The sequence below is a fragment of the Oncorhynchus keta genome, chromosome 13, assembly GCF_023373465.1.
Source record: "Oncorhynchus keta strain PuntledgeMale-10-30-2019 chromosome 13, Oket_V2, whole genome shotgun sequence".
NCBI lineage: Eukaryota > Metazoa > Chordata > Actinopteri > Salmoniformes > Salmonidae > Oncorhynchus > Oncorhynchus keta.
The window spans coordinates 25,752,325-25,766,657 of record NC_068433.1 but is presented as its reverse complement, the minus strand read 5'-3'; the positions used below and the strand labels follow the sequence as shown (position 1 = coordinate 25,766,657).

The following is a 14,333-nucleotide window of genomic DNA, read 5'->3' as shown; positions in this document are numbered from 1 at the left end:
ACCACTTGGCTCATCCTCTTTATTATTCTGTCCCAACACTTAACCAACCATGTCCTGACATGCCCCCTGTCTGCACCACTTGGCTCATCCTCTTTATTATTCTGTCCCAACACTTAACCAACCATGTCCTGACATGCCCCCTGTCTGCACCACTTGGCTCATCCTCTTTATTATTCTGCCCCAACACTTAACCAACCATGTCCTGACATGCCCCCTGTCTGCACCACTTGGCTCATCCTCTTTATTATTCTGTCCCAACACTTAACCAACCATGTCCTGACATGCCCCCTGTCTGCACCACTTGGCTCATCCTCTTTATTATTCTGCCCCAACACTTAACCAACCATGTCCTGTCTGCACCACATGGCTCATCCTCTTTATTATTCTGTCCCAACACTTAACCAACCATGTCCTGACATGCCCCCTGTCTGCACCACTTGGCTCATCCTCTTTATTATTCTGCCCCAACACTTAACCAACCATGTCCTGTCTGCACCACTTGGCTCATCCTCTTTATTATTCTGTCCCAACACTTAACCAACCATGTCCTGACATGTCCCCTGTCTGCACCACTTGGCTCATGCTCTTCATTTTTCTGTCTCAACACTTAACCAACCATGTCCTGACATGCCCCCTGTCTGCACCACTTGGCTCATGCTCTTCATTTTTCTGCCACGACCATTCACTCCAATTATGCTGCATGGCACCCTACTGTCGTCTACTTCTGCAGAGCAGAGGGTGGTAGCTTAGTCTATATTTTATCCCCGAAGGAGGTTTTTACGGCAACTTTGATTTCTTCTTCTTCCTTTTACGATGTCCTCATTTGTCAGTATGTTTATGTCTGCCCACTTCACCCTTGTGCTCTGTTGTCCTCCTTCCCCACTTACTGATTCTCTTCCAAACAGAGTCTGAGATCTCTCCTTCACTTTGCTTTACTAGTCATTTGAAGCAGCCAGGGCTCTCTTTAATTAATCATTGATGTAATTACATAAAATATTACAGGTCAGTTTTCTGCCGTCGTCTCCCCCTTCAGTTTTCTGGGGCCTTTCAGTTCACCTCCAGTTGCCCTGTGTGTATAACACAACAGTCTCTCTCCGCAAGACAGCTGACAAATATCAACTGAAGAAACTCAAATTTGTAACATATATCTCTCTCATCCAAGAATTCACTGATCTTGTCAATAGGATTTGCCAAGACCACCAGTTTGGCTATTGGATAAGGGCTTTTGACATGGGCAGAAGGAAGGGGACTGACAGTTTCATGGTGTTGGACTATGTGTTCTCATTTATTCCCCATCCACTTCTAGCATAGTATTAGCCAAGCACAGTAAACACATCTCATTCAGTCCTGCTCCACTGGTCTCTTGACAACCAGCCTACATTCTGTCTCAATCTGCCTGTCTAAGCTCCAGGACTTTTCTATTCTGAAATAATTTCGCTACCTCTCTTCTTAACAGTCTTTTGTCTGAAATGACCAACTTTTGGGGGAAATATATTTGCTCTGCTAACTATTGTGATGTGAAATGAACTGGCTCTTGTTCCTACATTTGTTTTAAATCCCCCCCACCCCACCCCCCTCTATCTCTCCCCCTCTCGTGCTCTCTCTCCCCCTCTCTCTCGCTGTCTCTCTCTCTCTCTGGTCTCCAGAGCCTATTTGGATGTAAAGGAGCTGAAAGAGATCCTGAATTTGGATGGCTCCACTCACCTGAATGTCTTCTTTGCCAACTCGTCTGATGAAGATCTGGCCGGTGTCGCCACTTGGCCGTGGGACAAAGAAGCCCTAACACATTTGGGTAAAGACAGACACACACACACACACACACACACACACACACACACACACACACACACACACACACACACACACACACACACACACACACACACACACACACACACACACACACACACACACACACACACACACACACACACACACACACACACACACACACACACACACACACACACACACACACACTCCCCCTTCTCAACAGCCCCCGTTGTTGATTAAGAGTAATTACAGTGTGAGCCCCGAGCAGTCTCGCCATCTCTACCTACGCACTGACAGTGAGGAAGGTGATAATGAAGCCGTGTGGGTCGATGAATAATGCATTATCAATCCTACTCCAGCTTCCAGTACTTTCTAGTGTGAATAGGTGTTTGTCTGTGTCTGCTCTCCATTCATAGGTGGTATTGTTTTGAACCCCTCCTTCTACGGCACATTTGGTCACACCCACACCATGATCCATGAGGTCGGCCACAGTCTCGGGCTGTACCACGTTTTCCGGGGGATCTCTGAGATTGAGTCGTGTAACGATGCGTGTCTGGAGACTGAGCCCTCGTTGGAGACAGGAGATCTGTGTGAAGACACTAACCCCACACCCAAGTACAAGTACTGCAGAGACCCTGAGCCTGGCAATGACACCTGTGAGCGTCGTCACTTCACACACACACCGTACAACAACTACATGAGCTATGCAGGTGAGATTGCTAACATACAGACACACAAACACGCGCATACAAACACGTGCACACTTTCTGACACACATAAACAGGCACAGACACATGCGTACACACTCAGATACGTCATACAAACTTGTGCCGATGGTCCCATCACTTTAGAAATAAACACACATAACATAGGAATGTCCTACCATACAGTATGCTGACCCCGAGTGTCACATAAAGATGTAGGATCTTAATTTGAGCCAGTCTCCTACACCAGGAAAATAATCCTGCAGCAACAGAAAATAATGAATGGATATTTGTGAAGTGGTTGATGCATTTCTCATGAGGGAAAACAAAGTGTGAAATTTCTAAATGTAAATTACAAACTTGAGAAGCCTTTCTAAACCTCAAATACACTGCACGTTTTAAATGCCCTGCAATGCAGGAAAGTTATCCTGCAACAGGGTGATCAAATTAAGATCCTACATCTGTGTGTGTGCCTTAGCAGGTGTGGAATGTAGACATTGCATTGGAAAAACACCCTGGCTAAATTCAGGTAACTGACCTGTGGAGACTGTATGAATATTGCTTCCCTTAATAACATTGCTACAGACTGTACATCCGGGCCCTGTTTTTCTTCCTTCTGTACGTATACAGTATATGTACATTACTTCTCAGGCATTCCCTAACCATTCTCTATTGGCTAATTCAACCTATTAACCTGTATTCTGCTATAAAATATAATGCATTTTAAATCCTACTTAAATCCCATGAATACATAATCAACATCATATTGAACTGTTTCTGATCACCTCTTCCACATAGATGACGACTGTACAGACTCGTTCACCCCCAACCAAGTGGCCCGGATGCACTGCTACCTGGACCTGATCTACCAGACGTGGCAGCCCGCGTCCAAACCACCCCCTGTGCCCATGGCGCCCCAAGTGGTGGGGCAGGAGCATGACGCCATTACCCTGGAGTGGTTCCCGCCTATCTCCGGCCACTTCTACGACAGGTGAAATGAGCTGGACGAATGAGGCATGCAGCACAGTCAGGGTCTTTAGTATTTACTTCCACTCTGCAGAGTACTGGAGATATTTTGGACAAATGGGTTGACTGTCTGTTTTGATTGCATCAATATTAGCACCTGTCTATTGGCCTGTATACAAATTAGTACCAGTCCAATTAAACTGTGTCTAAGTGAGTGTGTTTTATAAACTGTATCTAAGTTGGTTGCTGTGCCTGTCTGTTGGTTTCCTAGAGAAGTGGGATCAGTGTGTGATAAATGCACAGAGGGTCGGATCCTGCTGCAGTACGCATCCAACTCCTCATCCCCCCGACCCTGCGCCCCCTCTGGACACTGGAGCCCCCGCGAGGCTGAAGGTGAGACAGCTCTCTCCTGGCTTATTTATTACCACACGACTGACTGACTGACTGACTGACTGACTGACAAACTGACTCCTCACCTCTCTGTCTCACCGCTGATACATCTGTACCCTTCAAAGCTCAGTGCACTTCTCCTACTCACTTTACCCATTCATTTACTTTTACTCTGTTGTATTCTAACCACCCTACCCCAGACCATGCAGTACACACAGTAGCTACTGTAAACCACCCACCCTGCCTTGCAAGGCAGGACACACGCATTCTCAATGTATCCCCACCCTGTCAATAACACACCTAAACTTCTTCCCTCCTCTTTCTCTTACGGATAGCATCTTCACCACATCAGGAACTCTCACTCTCACTAGGACAGTATGAGGCTCAATTTGGCTTCTGGGTCAACTCTCAAACATGCAAATAATTTGGTTGCTGAGTCAAGCCCCAAGCATGCAAATGATTCATCTGAGTCACGGCCCTTGACACGAGCTGAGGGATGCAGAGAGAGTCAAAGTTGAGCCAGTGTTCCCAACGGAATGGAGATTCCGTATCCCAGAAATACCAAACGTGGGCTCACAGCGACAGGCATGGTGGGAACTGGGAAGAGCTCTCCATGGATCATGTCCATGACATCATTTCTCCCATTTCATATCAGGGAAAGTGAGGACAGTGAAAGCTTAAATCAACAGAATTCCCGAAATAGGATGCGTTTTTCTTCCCCTCTCTCCTCCAGCTCTTGCAGAGGATTTTAGAACAACTGTAGAGGGACCAGCATTAAGGAGGTGGAATTTTGTATTTATAAATAGTCTGCACAGCTGTGCACCTCTGACCGCTAGCTGGCTCTGGCATCTGCAGTATTAAGCATTGTTCAGAGTGTGTTGGAGTGTGTTTCAATGTATGTATCAGTGTGTCAGTATATCCGCCATTATTATGCCATTCTGCGTCTAGAGGAAGTTTGATGGCTAAATACACAGCTGATAATATCTGTACATCAGTCTATTCAGTCTAGTCTACATATGGAGATGCAGAGGTATTACAACTCTGTCCAAGGTATTCTGATAAGAAATACATTGAAAAGGAATAGATTATCCCTACTGTGTTGGTATGTTGATAGAGATGCCAAGATGGTACAGTTTCCCAAGCTTCAAAGTTATTCCATTGTTATTCCGTGGTCTTTCAGGGTCAGAGCTGGAGTCTGTAGAATCCAGTGAGATCTGATCAATTTGGCAGCTGTCCGACAGCACATGGCTAATAATGAACCCAGTGACTCATTGGGCTAGGGATCAGACTGCCATTAGTGCTGTGTCTGTGTGCATGTGTATGTGTGTGTGTGTATGTGCGTGCGTGCTCACACTTGCGCACATGTCTATGTGTGTGTCTGTTTGCATGGTCCTTGCTCCACACAGGCTACAGTGTGTGTGTGTGAGAGGCAAGTCTGGGCTTGTCTGCGGCACTGTGTGTTAACCTCACTGTTTGGAAGTGCTCCCTGTTAGCAAGCAGCAGATTCCCACTCCCCTGTTTACACACCAATGCTAGTCCATCACAGGCTGCTAACAGCTGCATTATTGTGTGTGTGTGTGTTGTCTCTATGGCAGCTTATGACAGTCATGTAACCGCCACCCACAGACATCCCGACGATGCAAGCATGCAGAATGCCAATGCCATGAGTCTGTGTATGTGGGCATGTGTTAGCGTAGTGTGTATATGTGTAGTTGAATGGGTGGCTGAGAGGGTAAATATGTATTTGTGTGTGTGTGTGTGTGTGTGTGTGTGTAATGGACAGTGGGCATGTTCAGGCATGTGTTTGTGTGTGTGAATAGGCATGTACAGGCTTATGTGTGAGTTTGTGCGTTTGTGTCTGTAAAACGCCTGACACCTGTCAGTCCCATGGCTCGTGTTCCAACACTTCTGTAGCTAGGAAACCCTGGCGTGGTCAGAGAGAGAGTTGGAGCACCCCTCGTAAATCTTTACTGCTCTAGACCCAGGAGAAATATGGCTGGGGGAAGAGAAACCAGAGGATGAAAAAAGAGAGGGAAGAAACCATGTGGAAACCACCCAAGATAGTTAAGAGAATTACATGTGGTTTGTGACATTCATGAGGAGGATCCTGCAGCTGATTGGAACCAGGAGTGTGTGTGGATGGACGTGAAGGATCTGAGATGTGTGTATGCAAAGTCATGCGTGCACACGTGTGTGTGTGTGTGTGTGTGTGTGTGTGTGTGTGTGTGTGTGTGTGTGTGTGTGTGTGTGTGTGTGTGTGTGTGTGTGTGTGTGTGTGTGTGTGTGTGTGTGTGTGTGGAGCGGGTTTATTCAATGAGGGCCTTGTAAATTGTCTGTGTGTGTGCACATACAGTATGTGCATTTTTCTGTGTGTACATTTATGTGTATATGTGCTCGCTACACCAAGCTGTGCATCACCAAGTGTTCCTGTCTGACTGGCCCAGATGTCGGGCCATGCTTTCATTAACAGCGGCCTCCTTTGTAGGCGGGGCAGTGTCAATCCTCACTGCATTATGTGATGCTGTGTGTGTGTGTGTGGTGAGTGTGTGTGCTCTCTCTGTCTGTCTGGGAGAACAACACTCACTGGGCTCTACTCCATTGCTGTCAGGGCTGCACACTGCAGGGACTCAGGGCGACAGGGTTCAGACACAAAGTACCTGAAGAGAAAGAACAGCTTCCCCTGCTTTATCTCCACTAGCACTTCAATGATAGTCATGAGATAATGATTTGGTGATGGAGAAGGATTGGATAGAGACATGGATGCACACAGAGACTTACAGAGACATCCACAGTCATGCATGTACTGTACGCTCACATACTCACAAACACACTTATACTGGAGAATAACAATCCTGACGTGCGCTACCTCAGCATGCCCGATTGCATTGACGGATGCCCTGTTCCATCTCCAAAACGGTCCAATCCCTCAGTAGTATCTTTTCAAATCCAACAATGGTTTTACTGCTGCAATGCTCCGAATGTTCCAAAAGCTACTCACTATTTCAGAATGTCTTAATGACATTGCTTGTTTCTCTTGTTTGGCTTCTTGGCAAAACTCTTAGCAATAATGAATCACAGTGGAACCTTGAACCCAGAACGTTCCAATTCAGCGTTCCGGTTCATTTCATTGTATAATGTCACAGGAATTCCCTCCGATATCCTATAAAAGAGTTGCACTATATAAAAGCATCTGCGCGCCAGGAGAAGGTTGTGTTTTTTTTTTTCAACATTGGGATGTTGAGTGGAGGCCAGCGAGGTTGATCTGGAAAAGAAGGAGAGGTGTGGTGGATGTGTGCTGAAGAAAATATCTGCAAACTCCCCAGGCGAGGGAGAGGAGAGGAGCCGGACTGTCAGTCACCACTCTTCCTTCAGGCCCTCTGCTTTCCCCATCACTCACCCTTCCCACCACGTTCTCCATCCCTCACCCCTGTCACCCACGCCAACCGTTTAGACTGCAGATATCATATGCAGAGAGATGGAATGAATGACTGACTGACATTTATTGGCCTTCTAGACTATGAGGAATCGCTTGATTGGTTTAATGTAACAATTGGAAAATATATGCTGTCATACAGCTATGAATGTGTTCACACAGATGACACAGTAAGGCTCTCAAGGGACAAAACACAAGTGAGCAAGACATATTTCAATTGTAGTTCCTCTCATGCCCTCTAGTTAGAGGTCATGGCATGAATTCAAGTAGTGGAAGTTACTTCTGTGCAAGTCAGTCAGTCTGTTGTGTGTTTGACTCCATTCCATTAATTCTATTCCAGCCATTACAATGAGTCTGTCCTCCTATTGATCCTCCCACCAGCCTCCTCTGAGGACAATGGTTACTTCAGTGCAAGTCAGTCAGTCTGTTGTGTGTGTTATAGAGAGTGTGACGTATGATGGAGAGGTAGGCCCCATTCTTAGAAAGCAGAGTGCATGCCCGGACATATCCCTCTATGTTTATCTATCCGTATCCCAGTTCATTCCAGTCCCCTGTTTCCAGCGCTCCACAATTCCACACCGTCTGATTCCCACATGATGCCGGAGGGCGAAACACTACACATTCAACCCTACTGCAATTAAGCTGGAATTCCTCCAAATGTCTCTTTCCTCCTTTCCTAGAACAAGCGATCTCCTAGACAGGTTAATACCCCCATGGGATTAGCAAATCAAGTGAGAAAGCAAGGCCTCCTATTCAAAGGCCAGGTTTGGATTGTCTGAACACCTTGAGGGCCTTTCAGCAACCTGGGAGGCAAGGCTAGGTCAAATGCTTCAGAGCTGTTTTTATAACAGAGAGTAGATTTAACCCTAATGAAAAGGTGCTGTCTTGGTTGGATTTTAAGGATACAATCTGTAATACTCAAAATTACTGTATTGGTAATTCTACAGTGTTTAAAAACAGACATGGGTCTTGCCAAGGTTGCATAAAATCTTTATGCATTTAAAAAAAAACTTACTCTATAGATGATCTTATGATGGATGACATCCCCATCCTGTCTCATGGTAAATCTGGAACCTCTGGTATCCGCAGTAGGAGTTCTAGAGCAGGAGGACAGCCCATCATAACAGCTGACATTACAAAATATTTTCAGTGGCTAAAACTCCTTTCCTCAAAAAGTCAATGAAAAACTAAACACAGAATGTGAGGGGCACATTATGAGAGAGAGAGAGAGAGAGAGAGAGGCTGGGTGCAAAACTCTGAGTATCTCAGTTCCTCAGTTTCTTTTCTGTCCTTTTTTTCAAAGTTACCTCTACTCTGGCCACACACACACTTACAATAATAAATGTGTTGAGATAATGTGGCCTGGAAACCGAATTCAGTGCTCACTTGATTAAACACTGGAATTTTGTGCGGTGCCCAGAATTGAGGTTAGCAAATGGGTTTGTCGGTTGCCAGTTTGGAAGTGCACAAAAGGAAAACAGGGAGAACACAGTGTCTTCCATAACGCTGGCCTTTCAAAGCGCTTGATGAATGTTGGTATACGTCACTCTGGATAATACGAGGTAGCTGTGGACTCCAAATATGGCTGGAGGAGTGCTGTTTGGTGTTGTAATGACTGCCACTGAAGTGAGAACCCTGTGCAGGGCCTCTCTCAAGAGGAACACAGGCAGCTCCCCTGCTTTACTGACAATGAACTCAGTCCCGTGTCTGTCGCATGTAGTCAATTGCTGAGAAAAGCCAACAGCTCATTCAGCCCTGATACTTCACCTGCAACAGCCATTTGTAGTCAGTCAGACCACTGTTCTATATTCACATTATATATTTATTTTTTCGACATGCACCTGCAGCTCTTCCCTGCATACAAACGAATTCAAACAACCACACATGGTCATGTTTGCAAATGCAATAACCTAACCTTTGTTTTCTATTGTATTTCATTTTCTCTGTGTTGGTTGTGTCTGAGTGTGTATTTACTTTATAGTTGTTTATATGTTATGTCTGATCTGCTGTACCTCTGTCCTTTTGACCCCCAGGACCTCCAGACGTGGAGCAGGCGTGTGAGCCCAGCGTGCGCACCTGGAGCCCCAACGCCGGCATCGAGCAGGGGGCCGTGGGACTGTCTGAGTGCCCACTGCAGGGCTGCATGCTCCAGCTAGAATTCCCCCACCCACTGGTGCCCGACTCCCTCACTGTATGGGTCACCTTCTTCAGCCCCGAGGAGACGGCCTTTCCCGCCATCCACAACATCCTGCTCCTGACCGTGAGTGGAAACAACCTTTCGTTGGGCCCTAGTAACGTGTTCTGTGATACGCCACTGACGCTGAAGCTGGACGTGGAGGAGGAGGTGTACGGTGTGCAGTTCTTCACCATGGAGCAGCACCTGGAGATTGATGCTACCCTGCTGGCGTCTAAGCCCAACTGCCTGCTGTGCCGCCACTGCAAGCCGCTCCGCCACCGACTGCTGCGTCAGCCACCATTCTCCCATGCCCCCCACGGTGTGGTGTTGAACGAACCTACCAGGCGATACACTGACAGGTGAGGGACCAGACCGGGGTAGTTAGCGGTTTACTGTCAGTTACATGCAGCTTTGAATGTCTTGACTGTGTGGGTTGTACAGTATTGGCCTAACGTAGCTTGATGATACACCAGGATTGCTGCGTTCTCTGCTTAATGGGTGAGAAATTGCAGAGTAAGCATTATCTCTTCACACTGCAAATTAATCTGATCTTGAGCCCAATCTCCTCACTGACCCTGGGTCGGGGAAAAAAAATCATATTTTTGCACCAAGTTGTTATTGGTCAGGGGGTGAAGCAGAGCCAAAGTTAATATGCTGAGGCAAGCGCTGCAGCTGCAGGCTGGGCCCTGCCTGCCTGCCTGCCTGCCTGTGTCCAGAGGAGCAGCTGGTGTGGTCTTCTTGGCCCATACTCTGTCTACCCCAGCCAGGCACCAGAGATCTGGGCTGTGGGCTCCGTATATCTCCCCTCTGGGATGGGCCTCAGCCTACCTCCCCTCTCTCTGGCTCTCTGGCCAGTCCAGTCCTGGGCGGAGTGATACTTGCACCGGTAGAATTAAGTGTTTTTGACTATTTTGACGATCTCAGAAATGTTTCGCAGTTAAATATTATGTATTTTGGGGTCGGAAGAAATCTTTTAAAATCTCAAATTAGAAACCTCTGTGAAAATGTTTTCTATAAAGATAAATGTCATGATGTCTCAATGTGTTATTTTCAAACATCCTCAGGCGTGTTCGGTGGGCCACCACCAGTTTGATGGTTTCAAATCCACTGGCCAACACCCAATTCTCGAATCAAAGGTCATTCATTGCGAGCCACATTTTTGGGGGGACCTGCTGGGGAAAACAAATGTCTTGTTGATGGCATTATCTGTGCACGGTGGCAGAGTTTTGTGCTTTACTTTGATGGAATGTGCTGACTAGATAAAGGTAGCACTCTCCACGGCGTTGCCATGTGTTGTGTAATTTCACTATCATGCTGTCAGCATAGTTCACATAAGAAGGAAAGTGGATGATAAGACACGATAGGGTGAGTATGCCTGTTATGCAAGATAGAGAGGGTATGCCTGCGCGTAGCACATCAGAATAACACCTGGTAATGAAGCATTTATAATGGATTAGTCAATAGTTTATTCATGTTTTAATCATTACTCCCTCATTTGTAAATATTAGTAAGCTAGTTATTCTCACATTCATTAACACATTTTCAAGTATGTCACTATGTTTCATAAGATCGTTCATAAGATGTTGAATATAGATCCTTATAAAATATATTTTCCCAGTATCTAAAGTGAGGGCTATTTATACTTTATAAATACTTTTATGAATGTTTTGAATGCCCAGTGTCATTTCTCACAGAAATATGGACATGTCATTGGTAGACATTCCAGCAGTACCTGATGCTCCATCATCATGTCCTGCTCCATCCTAGGTCTCAAAATGGCCCCTGGAACATATCAATGGTTAAACAACAAGCCCACAATACAGAGGATGTTTAAGAAAATATATTCAACATTTCATTCCAAAACAGTCACACTGTTGTAGTAGTGTGGTGTGTAACTTCATACACACTCTATGCTGAGTAAAGTAATGTTTTTCTTTCCGAAAATGCTTACATTACTGTTTATTGCTGTTGAACTTTTCTACCAAAACCAAAGTGTGGATTGCAGTCACTCCTTCGAGCAGTTCATAGACTGCTCATGAAGTAAGAAAACAAATATCTGAATACGTGATTTAGCTGAACTATCCTAATTACATTTAAAGAGTTACTCCCATTAAAAGACCAGTAAAAGTGCAGCCCAAAAATAGTGTATGTGGTTAAAATACTGAAGCACTGGAAGCATTTAAATACATATAACATTTCTATCTGCAAATACCTCTAAATGTCAATCACATATCAGTAGTAATGAAGGGATAAACATCCATTTGAGAAAAACTGTCTGGTCCTGCCAGCTGTTGGGTGCGGGCTACATCTCCCTGTTTAATGATTTGTTGGTTTGCGAGGTTGACAAAATTGGCAAAATTGGCATTTAATACTCTTCCTCACGTCCTTGCAACAGTTGTTTCACAACAGTTTTTGTGAAAACATGTTTCCTTAAACATCCTGTACTGTGTGCTTATTCTTTTACCATTGATATGCTCCAGGCTATTTTGAAACCTTAATAAATCCCCTTATGGTCTAAGGGTGCGGGATGGCTTTCTACTAAGCTAACATATGGAATTGTTTTAAGATGGTCATACCAAGGACCATTTAGATATTTGATTTTTGAAATGTTAGGACCCCTGTAGGTATCAAAAAAATATTCAACTAATGAAACATTGAATTTGGCCTTAGTGCTATTAGCCCCTAGAAGCACATTGAATAACAGATTCATACATGGAACAAGAAATCAACATGAGAATGTTGAGAAGTGTCTGTCCTTTACCTGAGAGATGTAAGAAAGGTCAGAAAAAAAATCATGTGGAATTATCTGTATACCGTTGACGTGTAAATGCCCCATTCCCTTCCGTGTAAATGCCCCATTCCCTTCCGTGTAAATGCCCCATTCCCTTCCATTCATTTTTCATCCCGGTACCAGATTTCCTTCAGATGAGTCCTGTGACACTTGTGGGGGTCTTAAAGCAAAACGTCAAGAAAAGCAAAACGGAGAGCAAAACAGAGAACACTCATCTTTCCATAGAGTGCACATATTAGTTTGTAACCAGAACCATTCGGACGCTACGTTTTCGTGAAAAGACCGATGTTTTGGGATGTCTCCTGGTCTGACAAACAGCGCTGTGTCTCTGCCACCTTCCACCGCGGATGCAAAAGGCCAACATTGGCGTATGCGGTGGTATGAGACGCAGCCCATGCAAAAAACAGACATTTCTAACTTAAACAGACAGATGTTATTATGTTAATTAGATGTCGGACATCGATTAACACGGACATCGATTAAGGAGCGTCAGGTACTGCTGGAATGTCTATCGTATTTTTGTGAGAAATAACACTGGCCATTCAAAAGAAAGTATTAAATGGCCCTCGCTTTAGATTAGACCCCACAAAAATACTTTACTAATGATTGGTAAATGGTTTATAACGACCTATATTAAACATCTTATCAGTGTGATATGTGTCATGTGTGAATAACTAGCGTATTAACATTTACAAATGAGGGAGTAATGATTAATACATTATGAATAAACAATTTACTAATCTGTTATAAATGCTTCATGACAAGATGTTATTGGAATGTTTTTCCGCATGTACTGGGGGTACTCAGTGGTATTGTGGCCAAAGCAATTGCTCTTGGAGCTCTGAAGCTGGTAGAATGTCAGTTGTGAGTGTCTATTGGTGGTGCATTTTGGTCTATGGTCTTGGTGCATTTCAATGGTTTTGGTGGATTTCAATGGCCTTGGGTGGATCATCATGGCGATGGTCAGTGTTGGCTTACGCTTTTGTTGTGTAAGAGGAGTGTGACGTCATTCCCAGAGAGAAAGGTCCAGGTCAACCCACAGCAAAGGATTCCTCATCATAGGAGTCAATCTAACACGCATGCATGCACACACGCACACACGCACACACACACGCACACGCATGCGCACATGCACGCGCGCACACACACACACACACACACACACACACACACACACACACACACACACACACACACACACACACACACACACACACACACACACACACACACACACACACACACACACACACACACACACACACACACACACACACACACACACAGATTAGATAGGGGTGGTTGGAGAACAGTTTGGGGGTCACCCAGATCTTTTGACATGTTTTGAAGTCGGCGGAAGTGTTGTGGTTGACCCATGGTTTTTCTGCTGGAGTGTTTTGATTGACCCATGGTTAGTTTGCTGGATCGTCATGGTTCACTGGCTCCCCAGGCCTGTTTCCATAGACAGAATGCTGACCTCCCACACTCAGCCCACTGCCCTTCCCCTGAAATGGGGCACGGAAGGGGGAGTAGAGGCCTCCCTGGCTCCCTATTCAAGGTTGGATGTATGAGAGGGTGAGGGGTGGGAGGTCATGCTAGTGGGGGTGAGTTATGAAGGGGTGAGCAGGGGGTGGGATCGAGATGAGAGGGAGAGAGCTGGAATGTTGGACTGGTTGGGGGTAAACCATGGAGTGGTTAGGGGTGGGCTGAGAGGAGGGTTAGTGGGTGTAATGGGGGGACCCTAGCCTTCTGAGACCCCCTGGCCCATAGGCTAATCCTCTCCCTGACCTGGGTCCTCTGGGTCCTCTGGGTCCTCTGGCCTGTCAGGGTCTCAAAACCTATTCAGCTCTGACGTGACGGGACCCCCCAGCCCGGGAGGGAGAGGGCAGCTGCCCTCTATGCTACCCTTTTCACTGGGACCCCTTCCCCCCGTTCTGGCCTTCTCCTTCACACTTTTATCCCCTATGTTCTCCTATGCTCTTACCCCTGTGGCCCCATGGCCCTGCTCCTCTCCTGTCAAGTCCACTGTTGCTCTAGCCCTGAGAAGACAACCTCTTCACCTCTACTCAGAGAACTCTGTTGTTTTCTCAGCTCTGACTG

General features: G+C 45.7%; 1 protein-coding gene across 2 annotated transcripts in view; it reads left to right on the top strand.

Annotated features, from left to right (window-relative positions):
- LOC118387539 (pappalysin-1-like) overlaps nucleotides 1-14,333 on the top strand; it is a 125,942-nt gene that overhangs the window by 19,746 nt on the left and 91,863 nt on the right. For both annotated transcript variants that reach the window (XM_052459845.1, XM_052459844.1), the window contains exons 4-8: nucleotides 1,647-1,792; nucleotides 2,190-2,483; nucleotides 3,276-3,468; nucleotides 3,715-3,836; nucleotides 9,300-9,801. In XM_052459845.1, the coding sequence (XP_052315805.1) occupies nucleotides 1,647-1,792; nucleotides 2,190-2,483; nucleotides 3,276-3,468; nucleotides 3,715-3,836; nucleotides 9,300-9,801 (1,257 nt within the window). The remainder of the gene's footprint in view (nucleotides 1-1,646; nucleotides 1,793-2,189; nucleotides 2,484-3,275; nucleotides 3,469-3,714; nucleotides 3,837-9,299; nucleotides 9,802-14,333) is intronic.